General features: G+C 43.4%; 1 protein-coding gene across 2 annotated transcripts in view; it reads right to left on the bottom strand.

Moving 5' to 3' along the window:
* Positions 1–24,368, bottom strand: part of LOC125319344 (spindlin-Z-like) — a 148,255-nt gene that overhangs the window by 9,494 nt on the left and 114,393 nt on the right. Inside the window, exons 1-2 of one of the 2 annotated variants that reach the window (XM_048290450.1) lie at positions 13,351–13,439; positions 9,948–9,996 (exon numbers count right to left, since the gene is read on the bottom strand). In XM_048290450.1, the coding sequence (XP_048146407.1) occupies positions 9,948–9,973 (26 nt within the window). In that variant the 5' untranslated portion in view covers positions 9,974–9,996; positions 13,351–13,439. Of the gene's footprint in view, positions 1–9,947; positions 9,997–13,350; positions 13,440–24,368 lie in introns of those variants that run through there. The other variant, XM_048290449.1, reaches the window with a different exon arrangement.

Genomic DNA, 24,368 nt, shown 5'->3' with positions numbered 1-24,368 from the left:
CATAGGAAATTTCTTCCTGATGTCAAATCTAAACCTACCCTCTTTCAGTTTAAAACCATTGCCCTTAGTCCTGTCAATACAGACCCTGGTAAAAAGTCTCTCTTTGTCTTTTCATATAAGCTCCTTTTATATATTGAAAAGCAGCAATAAGGTCTCCCCAGAGCCTTCTCTTCTCCAGGCTGAACAACCCCAACTCTCTCAGCCTGTCATCATAGGAGAGGTGTTCCAGTCCTCTGATTTTATTTTCATGGCCCTCCTCTGGACCCACTCCAACAGGTCCACATCTTTCTTGTACTGGGGACCTCGGAGCTGGATGCAGTACTCCAGGTGGGGTCTCATTAGAGCAGACAGAATCACCTCTCTTGACCTGCTGGCCACACTTTTTTGATTCAGCCCAGGATACAATTGGCTTTCTGGGCCACAAGCACACATTGTCAACTCATATTCAATTTTTCATTCACCAGTACCAAGTCCTTCTCTGCAGGGCTGCTCTCAATCCATTCATCCCCCAGTCTGTATTGATACTGGGGATTGCCCTGACACAGGTGCAGGACCTTGTACTTGGCCTTGTTGAACTTTATGAGGCTCACATGGACTCAGCCTTTCAGGGTCCCTCTGGATGGCATCCCTTCCCACAAGTGAATCAACTGCTCTGTTCAGCTTGGTATCATCCATAAACTTGTTGCAGGTGCACTCAATCCCACTATCATAGAATCATAGAATTGTTTGGGTTGGAAGGGGACCTTGAAGATCATCTAGTTCCAACCCCCTGCCACAGGCAGCGACACCTTCAACTAGACCATGTTGCACATAGCCCCATCCAACCTGGCCTTGAACACCTCCAGGGATGAGGCATCTATTACGGTATCCCCCAGCCATAGGGAGGAGAGATCCAAAAGGCAGGAATTGTGCAGCAAGATTGATCTATTTAATTATTTTACAAACTCTTTTATAGACTTTTTCTTCATAGTCTAATTGGTCAAAGGATCAGCCACCCCTTGGAGTGATTGGCTAAAATCCTAAAACATCCATTTTCAAAATATTTTTCTACTGTACCATAAACAAATCTCTGCAAGGTCGCAGGTGTTCATAGTTTATAGAACTCTGCTACTATCTTCCATGAGAGAGAAAAGTATCTCACGACACTGGAAAGAAGCAAGAGAAATTCTTGCTAGCTGTATTTTTGTATCCACAGGCATCCACAACTTCTCTGGGCAAACTGTTCCAATTCCTCACCACCCTCACAGTAAAGAATTTTTTCCTAATATCTAATCTAAACCTACTCTCAATTTAACCCATTCCCCCTTGTCCTGTCACTACATGCTCTTGTAAATAGTCTTGCCCCATGTTACCTGCAAGCTCCCTTCAGGTACTGGAAGGCTGCAATTAGGTCACCCAAAAGCCTTCTCTTCTCCAGGCTGAATAATCCCAATTCTCTCAGCCTTTCCTTGTAGAAGAGGTGCTCCATCCCTCTAATCATCTTTCTGGCCTTGTCTAGACTCGCTCCAACAGGTCAATGTCTTTCCTGTGCTAGGGACCTCAGAGCTGGATGCAGCACTGCAGGTGGGGTCTCACGAGAGCAGAGTAGAGGGGCAGAATCACCTCCCTTGACCTGCTGTCCACACTTCTTTTGATGCAGCCCAGGATATAATTGGCTTTCTGGGCTGCCAGTGCATGTGGCTGGCTCATGTCCAGCTTCTCATCCACCAGCACCCCCAAGTCCTTCTCTGCAGGGCTGCTCTCAATCTGTTCATCCCCCAGCCTGTATTGATACTGGGGTTTGCTCTGACCCAAGTGCAGCACCTTGTACTTGGTCATGTTAAACCTCATGAGATTCCCATGGGCCCCCTTCTTGAGCCTGTCTTGGTCCCTCTGGATGGCATCCTGTTCTTCAGGTGTGTCAACAGTACTATTTTGTTGACAATGAACACTACTGGTTCCAGTATGGACCCTTAAGGGACACCACTCATTACTGGTTTCTACCTGGACATAGAGCTGTTGACTTTGAATGCAGCCATTAGCCAATTCCTTATCCATCTAACAGTCCATCTATCAAACCCGTCTCTCCAATTTAGAGGCGAGAATAAGTCCACAATAGATAACATCAGTTGCTCTTCCCTTGTCCACCGATGCAGTCACCCCATCATAGAAGGCGACTAGATTAGTCAGGCACAACTTGCCCTTGCTGAAGCCATGTTGGCTGTCTCTAATCACCTCCCTGTTTTCCATATGTTTAAACATGTCTTCCAGGCAGATATGTTCCATGATCTTACCGGGCATGGAGGTAAGACTGACTGGTCAGTAGTTCCCAGGGAACTCCTTACTACCCTTTTCAAAAATGGGTGTGTAATAACCATGACCAGTATACTTCCATATAATAGTCAACTTTCTCAAACCTCTTTTTATACCAATAGTATGTTGTTTCTGTGATAAGCACAGGAACACAAGTATGTAAATTTTGAGATGGCATAATAAGAAAATCCAAAATGTTTCCCTTCTGTTTTATTAGAATTATCCTTAAAATTTCACAGTTTTGTTCCTAAAGAATGGAATAACATTTCAAAGCCCTAGACATTCAATATTTAAGTTGCCATACATACATAAAACACACAGAGCCAGGAAAAGCAGATAACACCAAGTCCTGAAAACAATTCCTGATGCTTCAGTTATGCACTCATTGTAAAAGGCCCTTCAATTCCACTAAGTTTCAGATCCTCTTATTTCAAAGAAATTATAGAATCATTTAGGTTGAAAAACCTTCAAGATCACTGAGTTCACCTGCAAACCTAACACTGCCAAGTCCACCACTAAACCACGTCCCTAAGCAACACATCTACACATCTTTTCAATACCTCCAAGGATGCTGACTCCAACACTTCCCTGGGCATCCTGTTCCAATGCTTGAAAACCTTTTCACGAAAGAATTTTTTCCTAATATCCATTTTAAACCTTCCCTGGCTCAACTATTGCTTGTTATTTTGGAGAAAAGACCAACACCCACATAACTACAACCTCTTTTCAGGTAGCTGTAGAGCGCTATAAGGTCCCTCTGAGCCTCCTTTTCTCCAGGCTAAACAATCCCAGTTCCCTCAGGTGCTCCTCATAAGACTTGTGCTCTAGACACTTCCCCAGCATTTTTGCCCTTCCCTGGACACACTCCAACACCTCAATGTGTTTTTTGTAGTGAGGTGCCCAAAACTGAACACAGTGCTCAAAGTGCAGCCTCACCAATGCCAAGTACAAGGGGACAACCACTTCCCTAGTCCTGCTGGCCACACTATTGCTGATATAAGCCAGGATGCCACTGGCCTTCTTGGCCACCTGGGCACACACTGGCTCATGTTCAGCTGGCTGTCAACCAACACTCCCACATCCTTTTCTGCCAGGCATCTTTTCAGACACTCTTCCCCAAACCTATAGGGTTGCATGGGGTTTGTCGGGATCTAAGTGCAGGACCCGGCACTTGGCCTTGTTGAACCTCAAACAATTGGCCTTGACCCATCGAATCAATCTGTCCAGATCCCACTGTAGAGCCTTTCTACCCTCCAGCAGATCAACACTCTCAGCCAACTTGGTGTCATCTGCAAACTTGGTGAGCATACACTTGATCCCCTTGTCCAGATCATTGATAAAGATATTAAACAGGACTGGTCCCAATACTGAGCCCTGGGGATGATGCCGAATTGATTTTTGCCTTTTTTTCTTTTATATATTTTCTATATTCTTTACACATATATTTGTAGCTCTGTAGACTATCATAGTTTTTGTAGCTAGCATTTTACCTACTCTATTAGACATAAAGACAAAATAAATTCCCCAGCAGCTCCAAGCTGGGGGTCCAAGGTTAGATTCTCTGGGAAGCCAAGGTTGAAACTAGCTCTCCGAGACACATTTTCATAAACTAAGTTTAGTTCCTATCTAAAAGAAGGGGAATTCAAAGAGGGTTGAACCGGGGGAGAATTACCTCACCAGTTATGTCTCTAATTGGGGATTTTTGCCATATATGCTAATTTGCTAAACATATAAAAAATTGTATACACATTATGCTACGTGTGCATCTTCTGCGTTTTCCACCTGGCGAACTGTGCAACTAAGGATCCTTATAAAGGTAACCCCTTTTTATCACCTAACTGTGTCTGGCTCATGATTTTAGGACCAGCAAAAAGGCATCAGGGAACCCCACTAGTGACCAGCCACCAACTGGATTTAATTCCATTCACCACCACTCTTTGGGCCTGGTCAATTAACTGGTTTTCCACTCAGTGAAGAGTTCACCTGTCCAAGTCTTGCAAGCCAGTTTCTCCAGGAGAATGCTGTGGGAAACAGTGTCAAAAACTTTACTGAAGTTCAGGTAGGAAACATCCACAGCCTTTCCCTTGTCTGCTAAGTGGGTCACCTTGTCATAGGAGATAAGGTCAAACAGGACCTGCCTTTCATAAACCCAAGCTGACTGGATGTGATCAATTGGTTGTCCTGTACGTGCTGCATGATGGCACTCGAGATAATCTGTTCCATAACATTCCCCAGCACCAAGGTCAGGCTGACAGTCCTGTAGTTCCCTGGATCCTCCTTCCAGCCCTTCTTGTAGATGGACATTCCATTTGTGAACTTCCAGTCAACTGAGACCTCCCCACTTAACCGGGACTGATGGTAAATGACTGAAAGTGGCTTAATGAGTACTTTCACCAGCTCCCTCAGTACCCTTGGATGGATCCCGTCCTGCTCCATAGACTAGTGCATGTCTAAGAGGTGTAGCAGGTTGCTGATCATTTCCCCTTTGATTATGGGGGTCTCATTCTGCTTCCTGCCTGTCTTCCAGGTCAGTGGGCTGGGTACCCTGAAAACAACTGGTCTTGCTATTAAAGACTGAGGCAAAGAAGACATTCAGTACCTTGGCCTTTTCCTCATCTTTTGTCATTATGTTTCCCTCCACATCCAATAAAGGATGGAGATTCTCCTTAGCCCTCCTTTTGTTGCTAATGTATTTATAGAAACAGTTTTTATTTTCTTTTACAGCACTAGTCAGATTAAGTTCTAGTTGGGCTTAGGCCCTTCTAATTTTCTCCCTGCACAACCTCTTAACATCCTTGTAGTCCTCCTGAATTGACTGCCCCTTCTTCCAAAGGTCATAAACTCTCAGTTTTTCCCTGAATTCCAGCCAAAGCTCTCTGTTCAGCCAGGCTGGTCTTCTTCCCCGTCAGCTTATCTTTCAGCACACTGGGATGGCCTGAACCTTTAAATTTCCTTCTTGAAGAATGTTCAGCCTTCCTGGACTCCTTTGCCCTTCAGGGCTACCTCTCAAGGGGCTCTTTTCAACCAGGCCCCTAAACAGGCTGAAGTGTGCCCTCCACAAGTCCAATGTGGCAGTTCTGCTGACTCCCCTCCTTACTTCTGCTACACCAAGCAGGAACTTGTCACCATTGTCCCCTATCGCTCAAGTCACCACATTCTGCCAAGCAGAGACAGGATAGGAAATCTTCCATATCATATGTCCTGTCTGCCTGACAGCCCTGCCCCAGGGAAGGTAGGGGGAAATTCCAGTAGTCTCTCTTTCACTCTCCCTGATACTCCTTAACAACCTACTCACCACATCATAGAGCTCTGTCACTAAGCGGAGGAGTTCCTCTACCTGGGTGCACTCCTCTACCTGAGTGCACCTCCCCCAGTTGTGCTCACTGCTGCTGTCCAGTACTGACATAAGAGTAGGATATGCCCTGCAGCCCGACACCTGGGTAACAGTGTCTTCCCACCAGAGCTCTGTCTGGAAAGCTGCATCATTCGTCGTGGGTGCAGAGTTTAGAGTGCTCATAGCCTTCTGCCAGCTGGATACCATTGCTCCCTGGTTGAGTTGGCAGAGCTACAGTACCTTTTTTGCATGCCCTTCCCTGCAAACTTCCCTGTTGGCTTGCCCTGGTCACTAGCACTCCCTAGGGGCTTCTTTCATACGGGGATAGGGGGGTTGACCACCATTGCTCCTGGCTCCACCCAGGTGTTGTCAGCAGCTGTAGCACAAGCTGTGGACTCCTGGTGGCTCTTGTGGCTCCCCCAGGTTCAGGAACCCCCCATATGCTATGGATCATGCTGGCACCAGAGCTGCTCATCTCGGTGATTAAGTATTTATCTTGAAGACACTAAGCTGATAAGTAAAGTCTTGTTACATGAAAAAGTTTTATTAGCAGAACCAGATCATGGAAAGTTCAAAGAAATTTAGAAAAGAGTACAAATGAAGCAGAGTAGCAATGGTCAGTACAATTTCTATATTTCATGGAACCATGTAGAAAAATTAAAAATAGGGCCTGAATTAGAATTTTGATACTATTACAGACTGTCACTAACAGGGGATCATGTGATCACAGAATTGTTATCAACTATTTTTCCTTAGTATTCAGACTATGAGGCACATTACTAAAGATAGAAGTTGTAAAGTACTTTCTGTACTCCTTTAAAAGCCATCATTCAGTTGTGAAATTAATTTTCTTAGGATTACAGGTATATTGGGCATATGTGGCAAGGTTTTGGTAATGGACACACACACACAGACATGACAACACCTGCAGGAATAGCCTCTATGAGAAGAAGTCAGGGGCTACCCTGTGCCAGACACAGCTGGTTCCAGCTGGCTTGGCAATGGTCCCACTGACAGCTAAAGTGGAGACAATCAGCAAAGTTTATGGTGCCTTTGTGAAAACATATTTAGCAAAGAGCAAAAAAATCACCACTGGACAGGCAGAGAAGGAGGGGAAGAAAAGGACCTATGCTGGAGCAGTTAGGTATTTCATGAAGGAACTGTGGCCCATGGAGAACCCACAGAGAACCCATGCCAGAGCAGTTTTCCTGACAGGACTGTCTCCCCTAGAAGAGACCATGCTGAAGCAGACTTTCCTGACAGGAACTGACCTGTAGAGAACCTACGCCAGAGCAGGAGGAAATTAAGTACAAGAGGGAGGGAGTGGCAGAGAGCAACCATTATGTATGGACTGTAAACTCCCCTCCCTCATTTCCCCTGTACCCTGGGGGTGGTGGTGAGTCTGGAGTGAAGGAATGAATTTAAACATGGTAAAGGAGGAAAGAAAGGTGTTTTAATGTTTGTCTTCCCGTTTCTTACCACCTGAATCTATTTAAATTTGCAATAAATTAATTTTCCACAAGTCAAGCCTGTTTTGCCTGTGATAGTGACTGGTAAGTGTAGCAGGGCATCTCCCCCACCACAAGACCTTATCTGTTGCTTGTTAGCTGGTGAAATAACTCAGGGCATCTCACCCCTCACATGAGCTTCACATGAGCTTTGGTGAAATAACTCAATCAGGACAGCTTGTCTTGTAGTGAGTTATTTCAGTGCCATGGAAGTAAGGCTGACAATAAACATCTTGCTGTGGAAGCAAGATGTGGAAAGATAAGCTGGAATTTCTGACTGACAGACACTTCATTTTACAAACTATAAAAGCTACACAAAACTTTCACAAAGCAGAAATCTTCTGCACATTCCTTGGAAATGTGTGGAGCTTTCTCCCCAAAGTTGGGACACCTCTTTGTGGTTACTCTCCCAGGAGTTGAGGGAAGGGAATCTGTGTACACTATCGTCATTTCATTGGTAATTTACATTGACTCCTAATCTATACTATTTCTTTGCTAGCTTTAATATAGGTACCTTAATGTTGTGCACTGTTTTATGTAATCTACTAGTAGTTCTTTTTGTTTTATACTGTGTAATAAGTAACTCTGTTTAAGGCCTTTTGTCTGTTACCTCCTGTTTATTCAATAAATAACTCATTTTATAATAGACCTGATCTGCCATTCTTAGAGCTTGCAGGCCAAAGCGATTTTAGGTGCGAGCCACCTAAATTTAGGCCACTGCCAAAAATCTGAGGCTAAGGCAGGGCTTGTCTGAAGCTCCCATTTGATCCGTAACAGTAAGCAATCTTCCTGTCTTTATCTTGACCCATGAACTTTCTCATTCTATTTTCTCCCCCTGCCTCACTGAGGAAGGTGAGTAAGCAGGTAGGTGGGAGTTTGGCTCATAGTCAAGTATAATCCACCACAACAAGTTAGTTTAAACTGTGATCAGAAATTCACAAGGGATAAGTACAGTGAGAGTTAAGTGGCAGATAGAACCTCCACCTCAAAGTCCTTGAAGTGCCAACTATGAGAAACCTGTAAGATTTTATCCTTACACTGTGCACTGTTTCCTTATGCACCAAGGGTGGAAAGGATAAGAGCCAAGAGACTACTGACTGATCTGACACAAATAGAGTCAACTTTATATTCAGAAGAACTGCCCTTTTTGTAGCTGACCATGGGACCCCCTTCCAAAAGGGTTAATGGTTAACTACCATTTTAGTTAAGAAGAATTTAGAAGACTAATCCACACAGCTCATTTTATCCCTTCCTCAGTTACTGGACTATGTCCTGTTCTATCCTGTTGGATCTTCCGTCCCCTATGAACTTATGAACCAAGTTTAGAATCTCCCCTATGACCTTCAAGTGCCAGTAACTAGTTCCTCTTTTTATTTTAATGAGGAATGTAAAAGTCATCATAACTAAATCAATGACAAAGTATGCATTATTAATTCATGGTCTGCTGTAACGGCTCATAGTAGTATCAGCATACATTTTTAAACAGTGATTCATATCTCACTTGTTTACTATAAACATGTCTACAGTGCTACTTACTGTTCAGTTCAAAAATATAAGCAACGAATATCAAATAAAAACAACTCTATACTAGCGTCTGTCATTTTCAGAGAAGTCATTGAGCAGCACACAGTCATCTTGGTTTGGTACAAAATAAAACCTTTACCAAACAATTCTTAAACAATTAAACTAGGCTAAATCAATATAAAACTCAGTTGGGTGCTTAAGTTAAATGCCTCGAAATCACGTGACTTAGGATCATGACTTAATATGCCCCATAAAAGCCTTTATGCTAAAAAATATACAACCTATTTAGGTATTTAAATAAGTGTATATCAAAACAACAATAAAGACAAATCTAGCCACCCTCAAGTACAAAAGGCAACCCACCTCTGATAGTCTTCCCATCATACACTCCTTTCTCTGAGCGGTTGAAAAAGAACAAGAGAAATTAAATTTTAACTCTACCTGTCTCTAGACAAATAAATGTTTATCTCTGCCTTGTAAGGAGATAGATAAGACTGAATGGTGAAGAGTTAGTGGAAGGAATTAAGAGTAGTTTTATATCAGGTGTTGTGTCTGGGAAATAGTTAATACTAATTCAAATGTTAATCATGGAAGATATTTTTGCCAGACAAATTGTTTTGGATTGATGCCTGTTGTATATCAGCATTATAGGACTTCATACTCAAAATATAACGAATAGCATTTTAATAAATTTCACCTTTTCCCAGCTTATTTTAGAGGTCACCCACCAGAGATGCAGCCAGATGCAACATCTAGCTGTTAGAAACTAAGGTAAATTTTGTCTAAGCTACTACCTATATCTTCTCACATTTACTCATAGCAACATTTAGCTACTACTATCTCAAATTCTGGTAGAGTGAATAATAAATGTGATGAATGTATAGGATAAGCAAGTAACCTTCACACAAATAGCAGCCATACTACAGTACATTGCTTATTTTTTAAAAAAGGTAAAAAATCCTTTTCAAAAACTAAGGCTGTAATGAATCCTAGAGTACATATGCCCAATTTCTGTCTTGCAATCTCTTGTTTCTGAATTATAAATTACAGAACTGTATTGACAGAATAATTTCTCTCAGAGTAACATTCAAAATTATGTTTAGAACTGTACCAATGGTGCATTCTTTCCCATTGTCCTCCCAAATGAATTAAAGTCTGATTCTACACACATACACCGTTTGAATACTGCTTCACATTATTTTCAAAATGACTGGAACAATACAGATACATTTCTAGAATGGTACTGCCAGTTATTGAGAACTACACTTTAGGAAGTATTAGGAACTTACTTGTGGGAAGTTCTTTTCTTCATCATGCTCGCAGAGACTCCTGCATGACCTACAATATAAATGATGGAATTATTGAACAATAAAATGTGTTTATACACAATGTCAAAAAGGTATCTTACAGAAAAGTTCTCTTTTTCAAGTAAAAAAGCTTAAACACATCATGATGTGATTTATCAATGAGTTTCTATAATGGAAGAAGGCTGAGGGGACAGGCAAGGACTATGTACTCACAAAGCTAAGTGAAGAATTAGGGAGTTACTGAGGACAACTGTTACAAAAAGCTGAACTTAACACAAAGGAGACTGAAGGTAGTCTTTGTTATAGATAAATGGCTACAACAGTTAAGGGATTCAAATGGCTGTTTATCTGCCCTTCAGTTGATAATATCATCAAATACATATATTCCTGAGTTAGTGAGACCAGAATGGGTGGGTGTATACATGGCTCAGCCAAACTCACTGTAAAAACTTAGTATAGAGCCAAAACCAAGTATAAAAACTAAGTATAGCATATACAGTATAAAAACTGCACAACTAACAGACAGAACATTGAGGAGAGCAACAGGCTTGAGTTGGTTTCAACCCACATATTTCTTCCCAACAACTGGGGATGCCCAGCATTGTGATGGAGACCAATAATGACAAACACATTTGTATTGTGATACAACTGTATATTGCAACTGCTATGCTCTGCTAAATGTAACTTGTACTTGCACTGTGATTAAAGAAAATTGCTGTATCATTCTAAATCCAAGTTCCATGTAATGTTAAATAAATTCATGTATTGGGTTTGCATGGCCAGGTTTTTGCGGGGGGGGGGGGGGGGGCGGGGGGGAACTACAGGGGTGGCTTCCATGAGAAGCTGCTAGAAGCTTCCCACATGTCCAACAGAGCCAATGCCAACCGGCTCCAGGATGGATTTGTTGCTGGCCAAGGCTGAGCCAATCAAAACTGGTAGTAACGCCTCTGTGATAACATATTTAAGAAGGAAAAGAGATAATGTGCAGATGTAATTGCAGCCAGAGAAGAGGAGTGAGAATGTGTGAGAGGAACAACTCTGCAGACACCCAGGTCAGTGCAGAAGGAGGGGGAGGAGGTGCTCCAGGTGCCAGAGTGGAGATTCCCCTGCAGCCCATGGAGGACCCCAGGGGTGCAGAGATCCATCTGCAGCCCATGGAGGAGATCCATGCCAGAGCAGGCAAATGCCTGAAAGAAGGCTGTGAATCCATAGGAAACCTGTGCTGGAGCAGGGTCCTGCAGACCCATAGAGAGAAGTCCACGCTAGAGCAGGTTTCCTGGTAGGACGTGATCCCATGGGGGGACCCATGCTGGAGCAGCCTGTTCCTAAAGGACTGCAGTCCATGGAAGGGACCCATGCTGGAGCAGTTAATGAAGAACTGCAGCCCATGGGAAGGACTACCACTGGAGAAGTTTGTGGAGAATTGTGTCCCTTGGGAGGGACCACATGCTGGAGCAGGGAAAGGACTCCTCTGCCTGAGCAATGGCAGAAGCAACCTGTGATTAACTGACTGTAACCCCCCTTCCCCATCTCTCTGCACTGCTGGCAGGGAGGAGGTAGAGCTCAGGAAGGAGGGAGGGATGGGGGGAAGGTGTTTTTAAGATTTATTTTACTTCTCACTATCCTGCTCGGATTTTGTTGGCAATAAATTCAATTAATATCCCCAAGCTGAGTCTGTTTTGCCCATTATGGTAGTCAGTGAGTGATCTCTCCCAGTCCTTATCCCATGAGCCTTTCGCTATATTTTCTCTCTCATGTCCAGTTGCAGAGGAGAGTGACAGAGCAGCTTTGGTGGGTATCTGGCATCTAGCCAGGGTCAACCTACCACACTTGAAAAAACTAAAGTTGGCATTAAAGCATTAAACCCTCTACACATGGAATATCAAAAAGAACACAGTCAGAGAGTGCTGGACACATGCATGTTATCAATAAAAACCCTCATATATCTGGAGAAATGTTCAGAATTTCATCTATGGACATTTAAATTCACACCGACAGAGAAATACTTAATTGAGGTTTCTCTACAGATCTAAACAAATTCTTTAGCATTATGTACATGTTCCAAGCATAGCTTTAGCATATGTATTCTGAAAATTAATTTTCATAATAGCAGTAGTGTCACACAAGCACTGAAAGTGCAATTAACCTTAACAGTTTTCATAAATATTTTAATATTTGGATTTTCCTATGGAGAAATAAAAGGACATATATCATGTGACAGAAGAGACAGAATTAAAATAAGACTACATACATTTTGTTTCCAACACTCAAGCTTGTACTGAATCCATGGAAAGATGCGTCTCCAGTTTTAACAGCTGGAATTTGAAGTTTTCCAAAATTAAGCCCTCCATGCAAATAGCTACAGTAAAGATGCTATTTGCAGTAAAAACCAAGTAAATAGAACTTCCCTTGAACACGTTTATAAAAACTAACAGCTAGAAATTAAAATATATCTCAAAAAGTATGAATAGAAACCCAAAATACTTTTGAGACTTGACTGCAACAACTGAACAAACATTTTCACCCTATCATTAGCCACCCCTTAGTTATATGAGGAAACAAGTTGTCTTGGTTTGAAAGACAGGCGTCTGCTAAGGAAGGCAGGAGCCTCCCTTGGAATGGAAAATATGACCCTCTTCCTTCTGAATTATTATAATTTTAAAATTAAGGGGCTTTCAGGCAAAGATATGAGAAAAGGAATAACAGTTCTTTATCAGTATGTATAACAAGGCAAACTAACAACAATGGCAGCAACAACAAACAGAACCAGAAACCCAGTAACAGCCTTCTCGGCCGCAGGCACTTTCCCCTTTGGTGTAGTTATGGTCAGAGCCGGCAGGGGCGCTGTCAGGCTCCCAGCTGGGCAGGGCAGGTGCGATGATTCCCCCGCGGCTGCAGGGGGCGCTCCGGTGCGAGCTTGGAGACCATGCGGTTAATGGCAGCTTGAGCGAGACGAGAAGGGATGGGAAACGGGCTTGCTTTACAAACCCCACAGGGGCAGTCTATCCCGGTGCCCCAGCGGGACTCTCGGAGGCAGCAAGCTGTAACGGCAGGAACGAGCAAAATCCCGGGGTGGTAGACGAGATGTATCAGAAACTTTGCAGCTGTAGCTGGAACCACGGGACGTCTCGGCAGGGCAGGGGGTGCAGAGCTACAATGTAGCAAAAACTCGGAGCAGTGGCAAAAAAAAATCGGCGGGGGCGGGGCAACTGCAGCCCGGCTCCCCGAGCAGGGCAGGGAAAAGGCTCCCTGGGAGGGGAAAGGGCTTGGGATCCCGGGGTTTTGCCCTGAGGCACCCGAGCAGGTGGTGAAAGTCCTTTTTTTAGTGAGGTAGGGTGTTAATAAGGTCCCAGTTCAGTGGCTGCTCTCACGAGCAAAGGCTCACCCCACGGCAGAAGAAGCAAGACCAGGCTGGGCTCTGGCGGCGGCAGCGAATTCCCTCCCCCAAGCAGCAGCTCCGACCGTCCTCCTCCGAAGCCGAGAGAGCAAGAAAGAGCGAGGAGCTGCGCCCAACCCCTTCCCCCAGCCCAATTCTCGCGGTATCTCCACCCCTCCACGAGAAAACGAGAAAACAAGAAAACACACACACATCCCGTAATAGAGTAGCAAGCCGCACCCTTCCCGGGGCAACTTCTTTTGTCTCTCTTAAGTACCCGGTCGTTATTGTATCTTAGCAACATACGGGACAAAATTCCAAGAAACAAAAGGAAGGAATCCTAAACCCCAACACAAGTTTAAAAACATACTTATTAAAAAAAAAATCTGTTCTCACAAAGTAAAAAAACACAAACACACAGATTTCATGTTTGCCATTACTGGTTGATGAGAAAAAGTAAGATTTAACTAAATCAATTCAAGTAGTTAAAATACTATAAAAAGCACACCCACATATTTAGCAGAATGGTTCAACACAAAACTTGTTTTCTGTCCTCTGCTCAGAGACTCTGAATCTTACTATACAGTGCAACACATTTAGCCTTCCAAAACAAAAGTAGCCCTAAAGATACACAAAAGGAAGATCTATTACAGAAGCTGCAAAAAATACAAAGGAGAAGCTATGCACTCTACTCGGAATGAGTGTTTGCCCTGTTCAGTAACTGTTCACCTTAGGCACCTCTTATTTTTTATAAAACTCAAGTTCTACAGCCAGATGTCTTTATTCTCTCAAATTCACTTACGTGCAAAATTTCTTGACTATTCATACACAATATCCATGAATGAAATGGACATGTACCAAACTAACAAATATTTACAACACTGAATTAAGAGTTTGATGGTAGACTACCCTATTTTGCTGTCAGATAAAAACGAGCTTGACGGGTCCTGACTGATTTCAAGAACTTGCTTGTTCGTGTACCTAGCTCTAGAGAAAAACCAACTAAGCAAACTGAGTACTGCTCAGTTTCTTGTGTTGGTAGCTTAAGGTAGTGCCCAGTTTAATAAAAAGTTACGGCATTTAGGTGAAGAATGTGAATATAGCCTACTTACAAGAAGAGATGGTGACAAGGTAGATGAAGAACCGAGCACAAGAAAGACATGGACCTGTTAGAGTGAGTCCAGAGGAAGGCCACGAAAACAATGTCTAAATGCCTCTTAAACACTGACAGGCTTGGGGCATCGACTGCCTCTCCAGAAAGCCTGTTCCAGAGTTTGACCACCCTCTCAGCAAATAAATGCTTCCTAATGTCAAGTCTAAACCTCTCCTGATGCAGCTTTGAACCATTCCCACACATCCTGTCACTGGATAAGAGAGAGAAGAGTTCAGCACCTCCCTTTCCACTTCCCTTACTCAGGAATCTGTAGAGAGCAACGAGATCACAGTTTAGACTTTTTTCTTCCAAGCTAGATAAGCCTAAAGTCCTTTGCCATTCCTCATAGGACATTCCTTCCAGTCCTGTCAACAGCATTGTTGCCCTCCTCTGGGGGCAATTCAGGGACCTTCACATCCTTTTTTAATTGTGAGGCCAAGAAGTGCACACAATACTCAAGGTGAGGCTGCACCAATGCTAAATACAGAGGGATAAGCCCCTGCTTCCAGGCTGGAGCAGCCTGTCCTTGGAGGACTGCACTCCGTGGAAGAGTGACCCATGCCACAGCAGTTTCGGGAGGAATGTTTGCCCGTGGGGGGAATTCACATTGCAGCAGTTTTGGGAGAACTGCTGCTCGTGAGAGTGGAACCATGCTGGAGAAGTTCACGGAGAACTGTCTCCCATGGGAAGGGACCCCACAGCATAGCAGGAGAAGGACTTCTCTCCCTGAGCAGTGGAAGAAGATCTCGGGTGACGAACTGACCAAAACCTCCATGCCCTGTCTCCCTGCACTCAGTGGGAAGGGGGGAGGGGTTGGGGAAAGAAATGGTGTTTTAAGGGCTTATTTTACTTCTCATTATCCTCTTCTGATTTTGTTAGCAATAAATTTACTTTGTACTTCTAAGTTGAGCCTGTTTTGCCCTTGGAGTGTTTTCTCCCAGTCCTTATCTCAACTCATGAATCCTTCATTTAATTTTTTTTTTTCTTTCCTCTGCCCAGCTTTAGCAGGGGAGGGCGAGTGAGCAGCTGTCGTGGGTGCCTGGCATTTGGCCACTGTCAAACCACAACAAGTGGTAAAGCTCATTAGAACAAATTCACAATAGAAATGCATTTCTGTTTTTGTTTTTCCTACAGGAATAGGAATACTAAAGTTCTGATGCTTTAGGATATCTTTCCTTCTGTATATTTTACTTTTTTTCCCCAGAGATTAAAGGGAGAAATAAACCCTCACAGCATAAGGAAGACATAAACCTTATCTTACACTAAGGCAACAAATCAGCTGTGCAGAACTTTTAAAATTCCAAACAGCTTGTACAGTTTCTATACAAAGATATTTATTTGTAAATACATTATGTTGTATTACTATGTCTTAATTACTTAAAACATTTGAGAGCAAATAAAAATATTTTAATACATTAATGTTTAACATATATAATAAAATAATATAATGATTTGGGTTGGAAGGGACCTTTAAGATCATCTAGTTCCAACCCCCCTGCCATGGGCAGAGACACCTTCACATCCAACCTGGCCTTGAACACTTCCAGGGATGGGGCATCCACAACTTCTCTGGGCAACCTGCTCTGGTGTCTCACCACCCTCACAGTAAAGAATTTCCTTCTAATATCCAATCTAAACCTACCTTCTTTCAGTTTAAAGCCATTCCCCCTTGTCCTATCACTCCATGCCCTTGTAAAAAGTCCCTCTCCGGCTTGCTTGTAGGCCCCCTTTAGGTACTGGAACACTGCTATAAGGTCTCCCTGAATCCTTCTCTTCTCCACATTGAACAACCCCAACTCTCTCAGCCTGTCATCCCAGGAGAGGTGTTCCATCCCTCTGATCACCTTTGTTGCCTTCCTCTGGACTCACTCTAGTTGATCCATGTCCTTCTTATGTTCAGGGTCCAAGATCTGAAAGTAATACTCCAGGTAGGGTCTCACCACACAGCTTGATGTTGTTGGCAAACTTGCTGAGGGTGCACTTGATCCCACTGTACATGTCACTGAAAAAGATGGTAAACAGTGCCGGTCCCAATACCGACCCCTGAAGAACACCACTTGTCATTAATCTCCACTTGGACATTGAGCTGTTGACCACAAGTCTGAGAGCGACCATCCAGCCAATTCCTTATCCACTGACTGGCCCACCCATCAAATCCACACCTCTCCAGTTTAGAGACCAGGATGTCAAATGCTTTGCACAAGTCCAGGTAGGTGATGTCAATTGCTCTTCCCTCATTCACCACCTCTGTAACCCTGTCATCAAAGGCCACCAAATGCATCAGGCACGATTAGCTGATGATGCTGATAGTCCCCTTTAGCAGAGAATGCCAAACATAACAAGCAAAGCAGAAACTTTGCTTACACAAATTATCCGGAAATGTCTAGTACCACCTAAATGGCTTCTGACAGAAGCATAATTGGCATTAGTCATTCACTGAAAAGTGTCCAATTCAAAGGAAGACATTTAAAAATTTGCCAACAACTTCAAGGGCAGTTGTGGTGGTTTGACCTTGGCTGAATGTCAGGTGCCCACCAAAGCCACTTTCTCACTCTCCTCCTGTCTTGGGGTGACTTTATGATGTGTATCCCCCTATCGCTGCTCTATGCCCAGAAATTAATTTTGTGCCTTTCTGTGCCTTTAAACTGAGCCCGAGAGGGGGGAGAGAGGAAAAACCAAACAAACTTTTCAAAGCAGTTGTTCAAGGACACAGATACACACTCCTCTGCGTTCTGCTGCAGTACCAAGAGCAGAGGAAGCACCCTTCTTGCTTTTCAGCCAACTTTCAGCTGCTTTTCTCCGGAGAGAGACGGAGAGTTGAACTTTGTTTTCCTGGGACTTCGGTTTTTCCCTTCTTCTCTTCTGGACTGTTTCAACATCAGAACACATCAGGAGAATTTTTCACCGAGGCCCCAGAGGTGGGTCCACACCGACCCAGCTCTGAGGAGGAGGAGAGAGACTACACCTACAGAAGGACTCTGAAATCTTCCCAGGTTTCTCTCCACAGCAAGAGGTTTTCTTATTTAGCATTATTATCCTTTTCCTGTGTGTTTGTTAAATAAATAGTTTTTATCTCTTTCACTTTCCTCCGAGGAAAACTTCTTTTTCCCGAACCTGTTGGGGGAGGGGTGGTTGTAACCTGCCTTCTATCAGAGGATATTTTCCTCCAAATTTGTCCAAACCGGCACAAATAATTAGTGGCGCCCAACTGCGGGGCTCGAGTGAAAGTGAAAAAAACTGTACTAATTACATTTTGGTTTGAATTTAATTACTTTGTGTTGGGGCAAAGTAGTCACCATGTCGATTGAGTTCATAATGTCTCTCTGGCTTGATATACTAATGCCTTTCTGGTCCTTAGGCCTGTTTGCCTATCCACAACTTGCTCCGATCTTGTCCATGATACATAACTTTTACAGAGCAGGGACACAAATCCAGATTTCTATTTTGCTGTGCTTGGTGATAATGATTTATAAGAAGTTAACAGAGGTACTGGTAGTTGTTCAAAGTGTGTATGATTTGTGGTTTCTCCATCCTAACCCCAGTCCTAGTTTCAGTAGCCTGTTTTGGGAGTTTATTAGTAATTGCACCCAGTTTGTTAGAGGAGGAGGAAATAGGGTATATTGGGGTAACTTTATGATGTGTATGCCATGTCGCTGCCCTATGCCCAGAAATTAATTTTGTGCCTTTCCATGCCTTTAAACTGAGCAAATCTTCTTCAAAGCAGGTTGTAGTTTGTTATCATGTTCCAAGGACACAGGGATAAAAAGTGGTCTGCATTTCAGCGGTGGCAGGAGAGAGAGAGCAGAGGGAAACACCCAGCTTGTTCTCTTTTCCAGCCAGTTTTTTGGCCAGTTTTTTTTCCAGCTCCTTTTCCTCTGGAGAGTTGAACTTTGTTTTCCTGTGACTCTGATTTTTTCCTTTCTTCTCTGCTGGGCTGCTTCAACATCAGAACACATCAGGAGGACTTTCCACCGAGCACAGAGGGCCTGGCCCTGGGCCAAGTCCCAGATCGGAGGAGAAGGGAGACCAAAAGGGAGGACTCTAATATTTTCCCAGGTTTTTTCTCTATAGTGAGAGATTTTATTATTTAGCATTATTATCCTTTTCTCATGTGTTTGTTAAATAAATAGTTTTTATCTCTTTCACTTTCCTCTGAGGAAAATTTATTTTTTCCCGAACCTGGTGGGAGAGGGGTGGTTGTAACCTGCCTTCTTTCAGAGGATATATTTCTAAATTTGGCCAAACCAGAACAAATTTAATGGCGCCCAACTGCGGGGCTCGAAGGAAAGTGAAAGGCCTGTGCTAATTACATTTTGGTTTAAAATTAATTACTATGTGTTGGGGCAAAGTAGTCACCATGTTGGTTGAGTTCATAATGTCTCTCTGGCCTGATGTACTCGTGTATTTCTGGTCCGTAGGCTTGTTTAAGGTACTACTGCCTTTCTGGTCCCTAGGCCTATTTGCCTATCCACAACTTGGTCCGATCTTATCCTTGATAAGGAATTTTTGCAGAGCAGGGGCACGAATTCAGATTTTTATTTTGCTGTGCTCAGTGATAATGATTTATAAGAAGTTGACAGAGGTACAGGCAGCTGTTCGAAGTGTGTATGATATGTGGTTTCTCCGTCCTAACCCCAGTCCTAGCTTCAGTAGCCTGTTTTGGGAATTTGTTAGTAATTGCACCCAGATTGTTAGAAGAGGAGGAGACGGGGTTTCCCTTCCCTTTAAATTTGATAGGTTATCCTTTGAGAATGTTCAGTATCCCCTGGATGTTAAAGAGACCACCTTCCTGGTATTTCTGGTATTTTATCTGGTAAGCTTCCTCTATGTGGTTTGCAGCTTGTCTAGAATGAGAGCTCAGATTTCCAGGGTGACTGCCGAGGCACCTGACCCAGAGGTGGAAAATCCTGAGTGGTGTGGGGAATGGAAGGATATGGGCCAAACTCTGAAGGAATTCTCTGACCCAATGGTTTGCAATTTCCTCCCTGAACAAATTCAGAAACCAGCTGAGGCGGGGAAATATCTGAAAGAGAAATACAATGACATTCCTAATGAGAAAGAGCTCCTTATAATATGTTGGGCTTTGGCATATGCCTATCGCACACTGCAGCAGGTAAAGGTAGAGGGTCAGGAAGATAAATCAGCAGACACCCCAGTCACTCAGGCTGCAGCCGAAACAGATGGAGAGCCTAAGCCATTTGACAGTGGCTGATGATATGTGGTCCACTAATTATTTGTGCCGGTTTGGACAAATTTGGAGGAAAATATCCTCTGATAGAAGGGAGGTTGCAACCACCCCTCCCCCACCAGGTTTGGGAAAAGGATAATAATGCTAAATAAGAAAACCTCTTGCTGTGGAGAGAAACCTGGGAAGGTTTCAGAGTCCTTCTGTAGGTGTGGCCTCTCTCCTCCTCCTCAGAGCTGGGTCGGTGTGGGCCCACCTCTGGGGCCTCGGTGAAAAATTCTCCTGATGTGTTCTGATGTTGAAACAGTCCAGAAGAGAAGAAGGGAAAAACCGAAGTCCCAGGAAAACAAAGTTCAACTCTCCGTCTCTCTCCGGAGAAAAGCAGCTGAAAGTTGGCTGAAAAGCAAGAAGGGTGCTTCCTCTGCTCTTGGTACTGCAGCAGAACGCAGAGGAATGTGTATCTGTGTCCTTGAACAACTGCTTTGAAAAGTTTGTTTGGTTTTTCCTCTCTCCCCCCTCTCGGGCTCAGTTTAAAGGCACAGAAAGGCACAAAATTAATTTCTGGGCATAGAGCAGCGATAGGGGGATACACATCATAAAATCACCTCAAGACACCTCAGTTGGACAGGGGAGAGAAAATACAATGAAAGGTTCATAAGTTGAGATAAGGACAGGGAAAGATCACTCACTGATTGCCATCATGGGCAGAAAGGACTCAACTTGGGGATAATAACTGAATCTATTACTGATCAAATCAGAGAAAGATAATGAGAATTAAAACCAAATCTTAAAAACACTTTCTCCCCACTCCTCCCTCCTTTCCAGTCTTAACTTTATTCCTGATTCTCTACCTCCTTCCCCCCAGTGGTGCAGGGAGATGGGGAATGGGGATTAGGGTCAGTTCATCTGTCCTGGGTTATAGTGCATTCTATTACCATCCGCATGAGCTGTTGAAACCAGGTGGGACAGTGTTTCCTTGCCTCCTCCCTCCAGACTATCTTCTGTTAATGGGCCCATCAATGCCATGCCTCATGACTCATCATCCCATTGTGAGATGCTCCACCCAGAAGGAGGAACCAAGCATTCCATCCTGGATATAATCTGAGGTTCCGAACACCACAGACAACCCTTTCCACTGGATTCCCAGAGGATAAGAGCTACATAGCCACCACTGGACCTTCTGAGGAAGAGCAGACCCTTCTACAGGATCACTGCTTCAACACAATCACATCCACGACTTCAGGAGGACTGCAGCCACCATTTTATCAGACTGCTACCGCCACCCTGACTAACAGGGTATCAGGTTGTATCCTGACTCTGTCAGTTTAACCCGTGTTTTCTGCCTTTATTTTTTTAAATTTCCCTATTAAATTGTTATTCTGACTTGGTGCCTCCCACTGGTTTGTTTTCAAACTAGTACATCATCACACGTCGTTTCTGCTGCTGCTTCCCCCTTAGGCAGAGGAGTCCTTCCCCTTCTTCAGTGTGGGGTCCCTCCCACAGGAGCCAATCCTTCACAAACTTCTCCAACATGAGTCCCTCACACAGGTTACAGTTCTTCATGATATGCTCCAGCATGGGTCCCTTCCATGGGGTGCAGTCCTTCAGGAACAGGCTGCTCCAGCACGGGTTTCCCACAGGTTCACAGCCTTCTTTCAGGCATCTGCCTGCTCTAGTGTGGGTCTCCTCTACGGGCTGAAGGTGGATCTCTGCACCCCCCGCGGCCTCCATGGGCTGCAGGGGGACAGTCTGACATCACTATGGTCTTCACCATAGGATGCAGAGGAATCTCAGCTCTGGCACCTGGAGCATGTCCTCCCCTCTCTTCTGCACTGACCTTGGTGTCTGCAGAGTTGTTCCTCTCCCATATTCTCCTCTCTTCTCTGGCCACAATTACTTCTGTGCAATAACTTTTTTTCCCTTCTTAAATATATTATTCCAGATGCATTGCTACCATTGCCGATTGGCTCAACATTGGCCAGTGGTGGGTCTGTCTTGGAGCCGCCTGGCATTGGCTTTGCCAGACATAAGGTGAAGCTTCCAGCAGCATCTCACAGAAGCCACCCCTGTAGCCCCCTGCTACCAAAACCTTGCCACGCAAACCCAATACAGCAATACATTCCGATAAACATTTCAAGTGAAAAAATAGTGTATCGAATATTTTGGGGTCAAGCTTGGTTTGGTCTCAAGCAATAATGTGACTTCAAAGATGTTAACAGTAATTAGAAAACAATAACGGAGAGTTATCAGATTCTATATACCATGAATCTCATTGAATGGATTTAAGTTCATATCCTTTACCTCGTCCTGACTATGGAATGACAAGTGCTACTGTTTCAACTTGCACATTACATGAAATTCCATGTTTTAGACATCATTCAAAATAAACACTGTACAACTAATTTGCCATGAATATAAAACCAGAAGTTAATACTGAATATTAGCAAAAAAAAAAAAAAACCAAAAAACAAACACACAAAGTGATTGTATTTGTTTTATGCTTCTTTATAATAAGCAGCAAAGAGTCAAACTTGGATAGATCTGAGGAAGAAGAATATATATGGCTCAATCTCTCATGACTAAAAAACTAAATATTTTCAATAATAAAAAGTCAAGAACAAAATAATTAAGCATTTAATTGCCAGTTGGCCTGTGCTTTTTGAGCCTGGATTAATTCTGCCTAATGTATCCTTAGAATGCTGTTAAATTCAATAGCAAAACTAGGAGCCATGTTTCTGAATGCTTCTACCTTACAGAGAAAGAAAAAGGGTAAGACAACACAGAAATGAAATAAACATTCTTTGAGGGTGTGGACTATAGAGGAAGTACACACATTTCAACTGGGGGACATAGGAGGAGAGAAAAGGAAGAGGGATGGGAAAAAGCTACTAGCAATGTTTTTAATTGTCATCATATCAGATGGTACTCTCCATTCAGTCCAGCAAAATTAGATGGACTCTTCAAAACACACCACAGCTGCTTATTTCTCATAATATCCCATCTTTATGACAGGCAGCAAAAGCTGACATTTTAAAATTATATTTCAGTATCTGCTGTGGAAACACCATACAATCATATGAGAATTAATATTGATTTGATGTCTCTTTCAGAATTACTTTGAGATACCTGAAAATTTCAGAGATGTGTTTATTCACACCTAATATTGCCTGCCCAATGTCAACTCTAAGAGTTTGGGAAACCGGACCAGGAGAAGAGTGGTAAAATGAATTCCTGACTCTCCCAAAAGGTTTCATTGCATCTTAAAGTAGTCGAATCTGGGAGTGGGATCTCTTCATAATTCCCAAGGACAGTACTGGTAACAGCTAGGAAGGACTGTAAAGGACCATGCATTACATTTGTACAGCATAAAACAAGTGATCACTAGGCTCAAAAAGTTGAAATATAAATGTAAACACAAGGTGTAATGGTTTAGGAATGGTATTTCCCAAATTAGTGTTCCCACCGAAAACACCCCAGTCCATGCACTACTGGCTCACTTCCCCCTCCCCCCCCCCCCCCCCCCCCCCCCATGGCGGGATGGAGAGGAGAATGGGAGGCACAAAACGGTAGATTATGGCTTGAGATAAGAACAATTTACTGGAAACAGCAATGAAATAAAAATGAACAGCAACAACAATACTAATAACAGAGTATACAAGACAGGCAAACGATTCACATGCAATTTCTCACCGTGTGGAACCCAGTGCTACCTGACCGTACACCCCAGCAAACTGGAAAAGAAGTGACTCCCCTGTGTGTGGCATGAGGTGGTATAGAATAACCCGAGTCCTGCCTGAGCCCCTCCTGCCTACTGCAAAAGTTAACCCTGTCCTGGCCAGAACCAGGACACCAGGGTAACCACAATTTACCTCACAGACAATTAGATTAGATTATGTTAATAAAAAAAAAAAAAATCAGGATTCACCTATATTGAGGAGAAACATGCTCTAATTAGAAGCACAAGCACAATGCCAAGCACTAAGGAGCTGACTGATCTACTGAAACTATATCCTGAGAGGCTCCTCTATATTTTAACAAAATTACTGAGACTACAGACACACGCTCTACTGTTATAAAAAATAAGAACCAAGTTTGGCTTTCGTTTGTTTCTCCATATTGGATGTTATCCTTTATTTCTCAAGATGGAACTAATAATTCTGTTTCCCAGTAGAGGTAAACGTCAAAAATCTGGATACTTTAGTGTCTTGGGGTAACCTTATGATGTGTATCCCATATCGCTGCCCTATGCCCAGAAATTAATTCCTGTGCCTTTCTATGCCTCTAAACTGAGCCTGAGAGGGGGAAGGAAAAACTGAGCAAAACTTTTTCAAAGCAGTTTGCAGCTTGTTCAAGGTCACACACAGATAGCAATTTGTTTCCCAGCTATGGCAGGGGAGGGAGGAAGCACCCGGCTTGCTGTTTCCCGAGGACAGTTTTTTTGGCCAGTGGTTCAGCTGCTTTTTCTCCGGAGAGAGACTGAGAGTTGAATTTTTCCTTCCCTGGAATTTCAGATTTTCTCCCTTTTCTACTGGACTGCTTGATTGCTTTAACATCAGAGCACATCGGGAGGACTTTCCACCGGGCACAGAGGGCCTGGCCCTGGGCCAAGCCCCAGCTCCGAGGAGACCAAAGGGAGGACTCTAACACTTTCCCAGGTTTTTTCTCCACAGCGAGAGATTTTATTATTTA

Source organism: Corvus hawaiiensis, chromosome W, assembly GCF_020740725.1.
Source record: "Corvus hawaiiensis isolate bCorHaw1 chromosome W, bCorHaw1.pri.cur, whole genome shotgun sequence".
In the NCBI taxonomy this organism is placed as follows: domain Eukaryota; kingdom Metazoa; phylum Chordata; class Aves; order Passeriformes; family Corvidae; genus Corvus; species Corvus hawaiiensis.
This window is presented reverse-complemented; position numbering and strand designations above follow the sequence as displayed.